The sequence below is a fragment of the Dasypus novemcinctus genome, chromosome 9 (assembly GCF_030445035.2).
Source record: "Dasypus novemcinctus isolate mDasNov1 chromosome 9, mDasNov1.1.hap2, whole genome shotgun sequence".
Classification (NCBI taxonomy): domain Eukaryota; kingdom Metazoa; phylum Chordata; class Mammalia; order Cingulata; family Dasypodidae; genus Dasypus; species Dasypus novemcinctus.
The window spans coordinates 103,954,984-103,968,405 of NC_080681.1; the positions used below are offsets into that span (position 1 = coordinate 103,954,984).

Here is a 13,422-nt window from a genome sequence, read left to right on the forward strand (position 1 = left end):
TAAAAGACTTTTACACTGAAAACAACAAAACACTTCTTAAAGAAAATAAGACAACTTAAACAAATGGCAAGAAAGCCTGTGTTCACGGATTGGAAGACAATATTGTTAAGATACCAGTACTAACTAAAGCGATCTATAAATTCAATTGCAATCTCAATTAAAATCCCAACAGCTTGTGTGTGTGTGTAAACTTCCTTACTTTCTGGGACAAAAGGATATTCAAGGCTTATCCTGTACTTTCCCTGACCCAGTCTTGGAACTGACTATTTCTCTGAGGGAGAACTTAATTTTGAGCTTTCCACGTGATTCCTGAATGAGGTTGATCATATAGGTCTTGTATCATGTGTGTGTGTATGCATATTAGGAGCATAGTGAAATAATTCTTTTAAGAAAAACAAATTTTTAAAAAAGAGGCCAGTTTTCTGTATATACTACACTCTTAATGAACAAGCTGGGGAGGAAATCAAGAAAAAAATTCCATCTACAATAACAACAAAAAACTCAAATATATAGGGATTAATTTATCCCAAGTCTTTCTTAAATGCTGACTGCCCTTTTTTACTTTGCACTTCCAGATTCATTCAGCTGAAACTAGAACGTGCCACACCAGCAGAGCGCCAGCTTGTCTTCAATGAAATCCTCCAGGCAGCATACCAGCTAATGGTGGATGTGTTTGGAAATTATGTCATTCAAAAATTCTTTGAAGTAAGCCTATATTCTTTCAGTCCTATGTATTTGGAGTCTCTCCCTAGCATTTTGATTTCTTTAAGATTTTTTTTTTAGAAAAGCAATCCCATGTCTATTCTGCAGAATGACGTGTGTGTCATCTTTTTGAAGCTTTTTAAAAAGTTTCCCCAATTCATTAGTAGTAGTTTATCTTTTCTGTATAGTTAAAATACCTAAGCAAATGATGAAGTGTCAGCAAGTGCTTTGAAAACCAGTATTCCCAGGGCACATTATTTCCACCTGTACAGTATTTTCACTAACCAGGATCCCAGTAAAGTGTTCTGCAAAAGGAAATTTTGCTTTTAAGATTGTTGGAGAATTGTCTTTCAACATTGAACTTTGGCATTTTCCATCATAAACATAAACTGAGGTCAGGAATATTGTTAAATATTTCTCCTCAATTGGTCCTTTGGCTTTTTCTTTGTTCTTTGTTTTAATTCTGTTTGTTTGAGTAGTGTCCACTCTTTTATCATTATCTTTGGAAAGGAGTCCTGAGATTGTTGGATTAATGTCTCTTTCCCCTACTGAGCTAAAATTTCAGAAAGACAGGGATTTTTTACTTACCATTATAGCCCTGGTACCCATAAGAATACTACCTTAAATTAAAAATCCAGAGATAAACAAACAAACAAAAAAACAAAAAAAATCCAGAAAGGCATCAAATACTGAGATGAAGAGTCTGGTACCATGGGAAAATGCTGGAACTCTGCACAGAACCTGCCACAAAAGAAATTTACAAATGTCTTACATCTTATTTTGTTTGATTTGGGTGAATATTTTAAAAAATACTTGCTTTTTCATTGGCTCATTCACAGCATATATTTTCACAAGTTTTCTCATGAAGACTTAGGTTCCTTAAGCATGAGTTCGCAGGCTGTGGACTAAGAAAGCAACTGAAACAAAACTCTTGACTTTTTTATTTTAGAATGTTCTTTACATTGCCATTTTGTCACAACTAAAGTATAGAGATATCCAGCTCCAGAAGCTGATGCAGCTTGGGTTGATGGAATGAACAATGGATTATAGGCATGTGATTTGGGGCAAATTAGGAAATTTACCTCGATTGTAATTCCCTTGTATGGAAAATGAGGAGGTTGAACAAGCTGATTCTTAGTTTTCCCTTCTTGACTCTAATTTACTTTTCCCCTCCCAACTCTGTTGCCTTATATAAATAAATGGCATCAGTTCTGGGTATGATGTGAACACTTAATCAAAACAAAGTGTATGTGTGTGCTTTGGCTTAAACTTTTTGTTGGTGAAAGTAGCTTTTTTTAGCCTATGGTTCTTAGCCACCCAAAGTTCTATGGATTTACTGCATGAAGTTCTTGTATCTTCCCCAGGCATTGTCTAAAACAGAGTCTCACCACACATTTATTATTAATTTTAAAGAGTATATACAAATGCTCTTGTGATGGAGTATAGACTCACTTAATAGTATTAGTAATTGGGGACAGCTTTGAAAAATGAGTCAGCAGATACCAGTAGTGAAACTTCTACTGTTGGGTATCTGAGAAATGTTCTGACATTAAGGAGGGTTCCTTATGATCAGAGATTGGAAATACTGGCTCAAGAAAACAAAGACTCTTTAAGCAAAAGGTTTAGTTATTGTAGGTGGTAGAGCTGCATGAGGTTATGCCAACAGTTTATATGGAATAATGAATACTTTGCTTTCTCTGATTTTTCCCCCCCTCTACCTAAGTAATGGTGTTCACCCACTCATTATGTCTAGTTTGGCAGCCTTGAACAGAAGCTGGCTTTGGCAGAACGGATTCGAGGCCACGTCCTCTCATTGGCACTGCAGATGTATGGCTGCCGTGTTATCCAGAAAGCTCTTGAATTTATTCCCTCAGACCAGCAGGTAATTGTAAGTTTCCCCTTTAACTTTTCTCTTGGTGTTTGATGTTTCTTCATGGTATCTGTGGTAAAACTTGTAAATCTGTCAGTCTTCAGATTTCTTTTACAGTTTTTCTTTGGTCCTTGTGGCTTCCTTTCTGTGCATGTCAAGCATGAACTATATAATTAATTTTGTGAACTTATGGTGAATGAAGTGTCTTGTGTTAAAAAAAAGTGGCTTTCAACAATACTTTCTTGGAACAGAACTGAGCTTTTAGTAGGTGGTTTTACAGGTAGATTTTTTTTTCTTTGGTTTGCCAAGAATTGAAGCAGGTAAAATGTTAGTAAAGGGGACATTATCTTTCATTCCATCCACCTGCCATTTTTCTTCACTCTCTCCTCCTAATTCTTTCATTCCACCAATATGTGCTATGCAGTGCCTCGCCTGGCACATTGACGCCCACTCTGCTAGACATGGGCTCACGAGCTAAGACCTGATCCCTCCCTACAAAGAGTACAGTGATGTGAGGAAAGCAGCGAGAAACCATGGTGAGCACACAGAATGCTGTGGAAACACACATGGGAGACTCGTAACCCTGCCCAAAATCTTCAAGGGAATGCTTTGCAGAAGTCAGTGGTAAAAGAGGAGGTAGGCAGGAGAAAAAGGAGCAGAAATCTGAACTCTCAGGTGCTGTAAGTTGGGTGCTGATAATCCAGAAAATGCTCAAAGAGGCCTGCGCCTCAGGGTCATCACAGAGTAGTTACAAGCAGGTCCAGCTGGCCCACAAGGACCCCAGGGCCCAGGAAACAAAACACACCCACAGGCAAGGCAATACTTGCAGCTGTGTTTGTGCCAGGCAGTGCTGTGAGCCTTGGGATGCTTCTGATCTGCACCCTCAGCCTCTGTGCTCTGAACTCAGTCAGCCCTTCCCAGTTGAGGAGGTGGCCATTGTCTGGCAATGATGACCCACTTGCCCTCACTGAGAGCAAAGCTCAATAATGAGAACCTTTGTTATGGACTCAAGTTCTGAGTCAGACAAGGCACCTACCTGCTATTAAAAAACAAACCAACATACTGCACGTTCTTGGGGAACCTGGTACTAAACTACTCATAGATGACCTGCTTCTGGGTCAGGTTTGGTATGTAGCAGAGCAACTCCTTTGCTGTGATCTATTGAAAGTCAGCCCTCGACACAAGGGTTTGTCTGGGGGCTTGTGCGCTCCTCTGGGGGGAGCTTAGCCTTGCACACCCCACCCTCCATTCTGGTGTTGGAGCAGTGGTGTGGGTGGTCTTAGCCACATGGCATCAGGGGCTTCTCAATGCTTGCCTGGCTTGCCGCCTGCCTCCCCCCGCCAAATCCTGCCAGGGTGTCCCCGATCTGGGGCAGGGTCGGGGAGTGGCAGGCAGGGTGGAGGCAGGCACCGTCGGGTAGCCCCGTGGCCCCTTTCCCAGGAGGGTTGCTGGCTGGGGGGCTGCATCAGTGCCACTGCTCCTGCCCACCATGGGGCTGGGCATGGCGACACCCTTGCACTCTTCCTGCTTCTAATAAAAAGATTAAAAAAAGAAAAAAACAAAGATAAAAACCTACACCGGTGTTGGTAATGGCAGTTGAAAGCTGGGAGGGTCCAGAGTCCTTAAAGTTGTGAGACTTGTAGATATGAGCCTTCAGACTTCGGTGAAGGCAGAAGGAATGTTGGAGACATGAAGGCAGAAGGAATGTTGGAGACATGCAGCAGTTTGAAGTTCATTCATTCCATTCTGGAGATAAATGACAAGATAGTGTTTTGTGTAAGTTAGTGCCAGATATGAAGTGGTTTTTTTTTTTTTAATTTATTTTTTATTTTTAGTTTTCTTCTAATGTCCAGGTCATTATTAGTTTTAGTTATCACTGAAATTTTACATGGGTGATTGAATCTTTCCTATTTAATTTTCTTTTTATTTTTTAAATTTAAATCTCCACTTGTTAAGCAGGTCTGCTTCTAATCTTTGCCTCCTCCAAGGAACATGATAACTTGTTGATTTTGTTTCTACCTTTTCAAATTTTACTATTTTCTGTTTTATGGTTGGATGGCTGTGTTGTTGTAACTTTTTTTTTAAAGCTGTTTTTTTGAGATATATTCACACACCATACAGTTCATCCAAACTGCACAATCAGTGGCACTCATAATCACAGAATTGTTCATTTATCACCACAATCAATTTTAGAACATATTTATTACTCCAAAAAAGAGAAACCCATGTCCTTATACTGCCCTGTCATCAACACTTAGCATTGGAGTGGTACCTTTGTTACAACTGATAAAAGAATATTAAAATATTACATTTAACTATAGTCTGTAGTTTGAATTAAGTGTAATTTTTTATTACTTTATTATTAGTACCTTGTAACAGTGACATACATTTTCTCTAGTTCATGAAAGAACATTTTTATATTTGACCTATTGACTAGAGTCCCTAACCATAACAGGGTTTTCTGTGTTATATAGCCCAATGTTTTATATTCTAACTTTCCATCTAGTGATATACATGATGTTAAACTTCTTTCAACCACGTTCATTCATATAATTCAGTGCTATTAATTACACTCACAGTAATAGTTACATCTGCTCCCTACAAGTGAAGTTTTTATCCCTTATTCCCATAATAATACTTCCAGAATAAATTATTCTTTTTTTAACATTTGATTAGTTGCTTTAGGAAACTTTCCAAGTCTCTTGCCTTTGCTTGTTTAGTCTCTTTGTCATCTTGAATTTCTTTACTGATTGATATTTGGGTTGCTTTGAGATAATCACCTTAGGGTTTATTTTGCATTCAGTGTCACCAATTTATATTGGCTTATATTTTTTTACCATAAATACAGAATTAGTACAATGGAGCTAATATGCAGAGACTGCAGGCAGTAAGCAAATTGGGAAGCTGGTACCAGGGCCCAGCCATGGTTTATGCATCTGGCTTTATGGTTCCTAACCCCAGAGGCAGGAAGTTTGGGAGAAGGACTCCAGTCCAAACCCCATGCCTCTTTTCCTATACTCTTGGACCTCTCCCATTCCCTGTATTTGCTCCCCTGCCCCCACCCCAACTTGGCTTTCCCATGTACTCCTGAGTTTGTATACATTTTAAAAATCAATTTTATTGATATATATTAATAATGTCTATAATTCATCCAAGGTGTACTATCAGTGGTATTGCTATAATCACATAATTGGGCATTCATCACTTCAGTCATTATTAGAGCATTTTCACTATCCCAATAATAATAATAATAATAAAAAACAAAAATTAGACAAACCAAAAAAGCTCTACCCTAATCATCACATTATATTAATTTTCGATAGTTTAAAAAAAGAAAAATACTAAATGAAAGAAACTAGACAAAAGGTACTACATATTGTATTGTTATACAAAATATAGATAAAAATAAATTAGACAGAAACAATACAGCAGCTATGTAAGGCAGGGGAAGCGTGGAGAGAGGTTGAGAGGTGATTTTTTAAATAATGGAAAGAACTGTTTCTCCTGGCTATGCAACCACTGTGGTCTTGTGGAAAGACCATAGATGCTCGAGTCATAGCCTTGGGCACTATTCAGTACTTTCACTATGTGGTAAGTTAACCTCCCTCAGTCTGAATTTCTTCATAATATATGGGAGGGGAGGAGGTATGGAGATAATATATAGCTGACAGATTTTGAGCCAGACACTGAAGCTAGATTTCTTTGGGTTGAATCTTGGCAATGTGAGTCTGATTTTGAACAAATCACTTAATTTGTCTGTGCCTTAGTTTCCCCATCTATAATAGTGCCCAATGCATTAGGGTTGTTACCAGGATTCAGTAAGTTGTATGTTAAGCAATTGGAGGTATGCCTAGCTTAGAAGACGCTCTAGATAAATGTTAATAACTACTGTCATTATTGATAATACACACCTTATAGTGTTGTCATAATGAAAACATGATGTGTTGTATGAGAAATTCTCTAATATAGTGCAGCTGAAATAGAAAGTTTCCTTTCTATTTGAAAATGTCTATGTCTTTTAAAGCTCCAAAAGGTCTTTTGTAAATTAGAGTACTTTTTTTGGGCTGGTTACTGATAAAGGAATTTTGATAATGTGAGAAAACTCAAGTTCCCATTTTTTGTCAGATTGTTATGGTGCCACAGCTAAGTTGTCCCACGTTTGTTATCATTAGAGTCTCTGCTTAGTAGATTTGTATTTGGTAAGGAGAACATTGATTATCCCGGTGTTTACTTGTTGTGATTCTGGTGGTGCTTTCTTTCTTTGTGTTTCCAATAGAACGAGATGGTTCGAGAACTAGATGGCCACGTCTTGAAGTGTGTGAAAGACCAAAATGGCAATCATGTTGTTCAGAAATGCATTGAATGTGTGCAGCCCCAGTCTCTGCAGTTTATCATCGATGCATTTAAGGGGCAGGTAAGTGACTTAGGAAAGAAGTAAGGAAAATGAATTAATGATAGTTTCCATTGTGAGGAAGAACAGAATAGGATTTATGGAGTGTTCTCAAGGTGCTTCATGCATTTTAGACAACAGTAAATGTCAGTCCTGTGCAGTGCAGTCAAGTTCCTAGCAATGTCTCCCCAAGTATTCCCTTAACTGTCTATGGGTCTTCTTTCCACCATTAATTAGTGCAGATGTATGCTCCTTTTGGGTTGAGACATTGTCGTCAAAGCTTTCTTTTTTTAAAAATTATTATTACTACTTTCACCATTTTAAGTGTCATATCTGAAAAAGGATTTTTCTTTTGAGTACCATCTGTCTCAATAGTTGATATTTAAAATTTTTTATCACTTTAAAATTCAGATAATTTACAGAACTAATCTTGTGGGTCCTGCATGTATAAACGTCTAAAATAATAAGGTGCTTCTTTTTTTATTTTTATATATTTTTTGGAATCAAGTTGGTTTAAACTGTGTAAGTGACTACACCACCAGGTTAGCTTTTTATTTCTCTCATTTACCTGTATGGTAAAAGCCTGTTCTTTGCATCAGTTTCCAAGCAGAGATGATACTTTCTGAGACCATGGTTTTCCCAGATTTGCTTCTGAATTAGCTGCAGTTGTTAATTTCTTTAGCTGAAACAGTGTTCACACACTGCATAGGCATGGTAAGGCAGGGGAATAAAACTCATATTTTTGGATATGTGTCCTTTATTAGAAAAGAGAAAAAAGAATGGGAAAAAATGAGTATACTTTCAGATGTCATCAGGTATAAGCCTAAATCAAAGTGCTAAGCCTACACCAAAATGGAATTTTAGAGTTCCTTAGGTTTTGGGGTTTGCTCACTTAAGGCAAGTGGATTATAGATAGTAGTAGCCCAGGAGGTCATTGGGACTTCCTGAGTTGGTGAAAAAAGAGTATTACTTTAAAATTAAGATCTCATATTTCTCAAAATATACAACAAAGAATGTGAAAAGATTAAGCCACCAAAAGGGATAGAATATTTACCATAGTAAAGTGCCAAAAGAGTGATATAACCAGAATATATAAAGAGCTACTGTAATTGAAGAGAACAATTAAAGTAATAAAAGAATTGCCCAAAAGCATGGCTAGCCAGCTCAAAAAAGAAATACAAATTGCCTGTAGACATGTGAAGAGATACTCAATTGTGTTAGTTATCCGGAAACTGCACAACAAAGCCACAGATGATAGACCATCCCCACTCCATTATTGTTAAGTGCTGGACTACTGGTGGGAATATATATTGGCATAACCATTTGGGAAAAAAACTCCATATCATGTTTTAAAATTCAACATTTATGAATTATGAACATATCCTGAGATCCAGTTTGGGTATATACTTGGCCTAGGTATGTACCTAGAGAAATGTTGGTGTATGTATACTCTGAGACATATATAAGTATGTTTAAAGCAGCACTGTTCCCATAATAGAGAAAAGACAAAATGATTCATATGGATAAAAAAATACATCTCATACACTCACCCAGTTAACATACTCTACAGCTATACAAAATATACTACAGAAGCCCCACAGTATTGTAAGCAAATATTGGAAATGTAAAGTTGAGTGAAATAAATTACTACAGAATGTGTATGGTGTTTTTATAAAGCTAAAATTGAGCAGAATCAACTATACAATTATATGTGTCATAAGCTACATATATGAAACAGGTCACTTAGAACAGTGACTGACACTTGGTATGTATTCAATACATATTATTGTGTGCTTGCTCTCTTTCTTAAATTGTTGTTACTATCTGAGATCTGAGGTTCAAGTTGCTCCGTGCCACTCCGCTGGGAAGGAGCATAATTGAGATTGGGTGCCTGGCTCTAAAGCCTGTGCTTTATCTACTACCTTAAAGTAAGAGGGAAAGAATTTCTTGCTTATTTCTGAAAAAACTCCTTAATTAAGTTCAGAACATTGCAATGTCGTTGATGTAGTTATGTGGAAGCATTCAGGATTTGATCAAGCCCTTTCCTGTTTTGTTTTGTTTTTTTTGAATTCACGTAAAAGTCGCACTTTTTATTTTTTTAAAGATTTATTTATTTATTTCTCTCCCCTTCCCCACTGCCCTGGTTGTCTGTTCTCTGTGTCTATTTGCTGCATCTTCTTCTTTATCCGCTTCTGTTGTTGTCAGCGGCACAGGAATCTGTGTTTCTTTTCGTTGCATCATCTTGCTGTGTCAGCTCTCCGTGTGTGCGGTGCCATTCCTGGGCAGGCTGCACTTTCTTTCGCGCTGGGCGGCTCTCCTTACAGGGCGCACTCCTTGTGCGTGGGGCTCCCCTACGCGGAGGACACCCCTGCGTGGCAGAGTATTCCTCGCACACATCATCACTGCGCATGGGCCAGCTGCACATGGGTCAGGGAGGCCCGGGGTTTGAACCGTGGACCTCCCATGTGGTAGACGGATACCCTAACCACTGGGCCAAGTCCGCTTCCCGTCCTGTTTTGTTTCTAATCCTATCCTTTGGAGAGGCTAGTGATTGACACTCTGGACTCTTTGCTAAGCGTGTCTATTGTGACTTTGACCAATTCTCTGTTCTTCTCTAGGCTTTTTTAGAAAAGTCCTTTTCAGTTCTGAATTTTTTCACATCTGTGCATTCCCAAAATAGTTAAGAAATGGGTTTGCACACATGCAGAAGCACCCTTTATTCCTTGTTAGAAAGAACTTAAGTGCCATATTTAGAATTTGGGCTTATGAGTCAGACTAGGAAATAAAATTCTGACTCTTGTCACTATCTGTATGATTGTTGGTGCATTAGTTAAACCTCAAGGAACTTCAGACTTCTCATATGTGACTGAGAAGAATCACAACTGTCTTAGTGTCATTGAAAAGATCAATGGGATAATGCATGTAAGCATTTAATACTGAAGCATTGAAAGTGGCAGCTCTCATTTGTGGCTTTCTTTCTTGTGTTTGTCCTAACTAGGTATATGCTTTGTCTACGCATCCCTATGGCTGCCGAGTGATTCAGAGGATCCTGGAACACTGCCTCCCTGACCAAACGCTCCCTATTTTAGAGGAGCTTCACCAGCACACAGAGCAACTTGTACAGGTAGCAGGGTTTTCCAGTAGCTGAATAATTGCAAACATCTATGGTCTCATGCAGTCCCAGAGCATGTGTGTTATTAATACAGGTATCTGTTCCAGAAGAAGTCAGTTTGTTAATGTATTTAAAATATGCTCTCTGAATCTTTGGGGTAAGTTTTCACTTGCACAAACTTCTGGTTTGTATATTGTGAATAATGGGTAATGAGTAAAGCCCTGGACTTAAAGAGTCATGAAACCTGTATTCCAGATCTTTATATCATGGAATAGCCATGTCACCTTAGGCAGCACAAAAATTTTTTAAATTAATTTTGGTACTTATTAATAAAGCATACAATCCATCCATAATGTACAGTCAGTGATATTTGGTATAATCACATAGTTGTGCATTCATCACTTCAGTTGTTATTAGAGCATTTTCATTATTCCAACATAATAATAAACAGACCAAAAAAAAAATTTCAACCCCTTAAATAATCACCTCTTAGTTTCTCTGTGCTTCCCCCCGCCATGCATAGCTACTGTTCTGTTTCCATCTTTCTAAATTTATTTGTATTTATATTTTGTATAGATGGAATCAAACAATATATAGTACCTCTTGTCTAGTTTCTTCCACTTAGTATAGTTCCTCTTTTTTTTTTTTTTTAACCCTTAAAGGAAGATTATAATATATTACTATACACTCCTGTCCATATTTTGCTTTGGTTTTACTATTGCTTAATATTAATATCTTATAACATTAAAGTACTTTTTTTCAATTTCAAAGATAAAAGATCTTATATATGTAATATTACCCATAATCATACAGGTCACCAGAAAATGTAATGGAGTTAGATAATGGAAAGTTGAGGCAGGGCATTTTAATCTCTTTGGGTCTCAATTTCATTATTGTCAAATGAACTAATTGAGTTAGAGGATTTCTTCTTTCTAGCTTTGATACTTTCTCTTTTTCTATCACTAAAATCTTCCTCCACATCCTACTTACCATTTGAACACCTTCTACATTTGATATATTGTATTGAGGCAATTTTTCTTATTGTTAGTTGTTTTTTAGTTGGAGGCATGAGAGTATAAACATATTAAATATTCATTGTAGAAAAATTTGAAACTGCACAAAGTAGCAACAAGATAAAATACATTACCCATAATTCTGTTCTCATGAGGCAAACATTTGGCATTGCAGCTTTTTTTTTTTTTTACAACTTAGAAATAAACATTTTTGTCTCTTTATCTGCTTATGTACACTTATTCTCTCATTAAGTATCTTTCACTTTAGATGACTGAGTACATCTGTCGTATGCTTTTGTGGTTAATTAGGTATGTCTGTTTTGTTGACATATAAGTTGTTTCCACTTTTTCTGTGTTATATGTAGGTGCAGTGAACCATTTATACGTTGCTTTTTCAGGGAAAAATTGCTCTTCTCCTCCCTCCCTCTCCCCCTTTAAAAAAAAAAAAAGGAGGCCTACTTTTTTTTGTGTATAGGACTCTATTATGATCCCATCTGGGACTTTTGGTCTTAAATATGTATGGTAATGATAAGTTTGTGGTTTGTAACAATAGAGGAGAAATGGTTACTACTTATCCACTTTTTTAGGCTCTTAGGTGCTCATTAGAATTCCTATAAGCTATCATATTCCTATAGAGAGGATAGGTGTAATTAGATGTAAGGATTTAGGTAATCCTCAGTACTGGTTTTCACATAAAATTTATTTCTATTGTATCTCAAATAGGATCAATATGGGAATTATGTGATTCAACATGTGTTGGAACATGGGCGTCCCGAAGATAAAAGCAAAATTGTAGCAGAAATCCGAGGGAATGTACTTGTGTTGAGTCAGCACAAATTTGCCAGGTATGTGCTTTGAAGTAAATGGTATTTTAGGTAGGGTTGAAAGGAATAGATTGTCATTTACTTCTTTTTTAAAATGTCTCTTTTTCTCAAGGTATACATAGCTTAAAATGTAAAGTAGTTCCTACTACAAAACTTAGAACAATTCCTTTAATGGGCTCCCCACTCCCTCAGAGTCAGCCACTTTGAATGTGTTTTAATGGATTTAAAGTGAAGTTTTATACTTTGGTAAACTGGATATTTCATTTATTCATTTATTTGTGTGGAATCATAAGTTATTCTTTACTTACTTCCTTTGGTGCCTGAATTAAAAGAGACCTAAGTATGTTTTAGAATCTTGCAAGTTGGGAACTGCACTGGAGAAATTTCCCATTTTTAATGTTGTCTTGCCTGAGAGCATGTATTCACTGTGTTCCATTCTGGGCAGCTAAAACTGGGATAGAAAATTCCCCTTGTTTACTGACTTGTAGAACCATTGGGTGGAATTTGGGGCAGCCATGGCAATAATTGGAAAGGAAGATAGTGGCAGATAGCCAGGAAGGGAGCACCCTAAAGTTAAACTTCCCAAATAGCTGGCTGACTCCTGAACCATATCCACTTGGGATAAACTTGAAGCAGGCCAACTAAGGCTAAAAGAATAGAATTGAGATTCTAGCTGTTGTCTACAACATGGGAGAAGTTTGCAGTTTAAGTTCATATGTTGGAAGAAAAAAATAGTTCTTTGTAGAGGAACTTAACAGAACTGCATGTTTCTACAATGTATTGTTCATGATATCTAGATAACAGGAAAATATGACCTATACTCAAGGAAAAACAAAATCATTAAAGCCTGGTTCTAGGAAGCAGGTATGGCTTAAGCAGTTGGGTGCCCATCTACCACATGGGAGGTCCCAGTACCTCCTAAACAAGATGAGCAAGACAGTGAGTTGACTCAGCAGGCTGGTGCAACAAGATGATGATGCAATGAGGAAACACAATGAGAGACCCAACAAGCAGGGAGTGGAGGTGGCGCAAATGATTGGATGCCTCCTTCCCGCATGTGAGGTCCCAGGTTCGGTTCCCAGTGCCTCCTAAAAAGATGAACAGAAAGAGAGAGCAGACAGTGAGCGCAAAGCAACGAGGGGATGGGAAATAAATAAATAAATCTTAAAAAATAAAGAATAAAAGAAAGCTCTGTTCACAGAACCTAGATGTTAGAATTAGCAGAGAAGCAGCTATTTTAGTTATACTCAAGGGTGTAAAGAAAAATATGCTTATAAAGAATGAAAACATAGGAAATGTCATTGAAGAATTAGAAAGTATAAAAAGAACAAAATAGAAATTCTAGAATTGAAAAATACAAGATTGGCAGTAAAAGTCACTGTATGAGCTTAACAGCAAGTTAAAGATGACAGGAGAAAGAGGCAGTGAACTTGAAAATTGATCAACAGAGATAAACCAGTTCAATAGATGAGTCGCTTTCAAACTTTTTAAAATCAATTTTATTAATACTA

The 13,422-nt window shown here is 37.3% G+C and overlaps 1 protein-coding gene and 1 non-coding gene across 34 annotated transcripts in view; both read left to right on the top strand.

The window, feature by feature from the left end:
• Positions 1–13,422, top strand: part of PUM1 (pumilio RNA binding family member 1) — a 148,029-nt gene that overhangs the window by 126,237 nt on the left and 8,370 nt on the right. For 17 of the 33 annotated variants that reach the window (XM_004465723.5, XM_023590927.3, XM_004465725.5 and 14 more), the window contains 5 exons: positions 576–705; positions 2,456–2,590; positions 6,849–6,986; positions 9,961–10,086; positions 11,811–11,932. In XM_004465723.5, coding sequence (XP_004465780.1) covers positions 576–705; positions 2,456–2,590; positions 6,849–6,986; positions 9,961–10,086; positions 11,811–11,932 — 651 coding nt within the window. The remainder of the gene's footprint in view (positions 1–575; positions 706–2,455; positions 2,591–6,848; positions 6,987–9,960; positions 10,087–11,810; positions 11,933–13,422) is intronic. The other 16 variants (XM_023590928.3, XM_058304011.2, XM_012527998.4 and 13 more) reach the window with 1 other exon arrangement.
• LOC111765903 (small nucleolar RNA SNORD103/SNORD85) lies at positions 3,512–3,596 on the top strand. Its single transcript, XR_002798109.1, has one exon. It is a non-coding gene; the product is annotated as a small nucleolar RNA SNORD103/SNORD85 (small nucleolar RNA).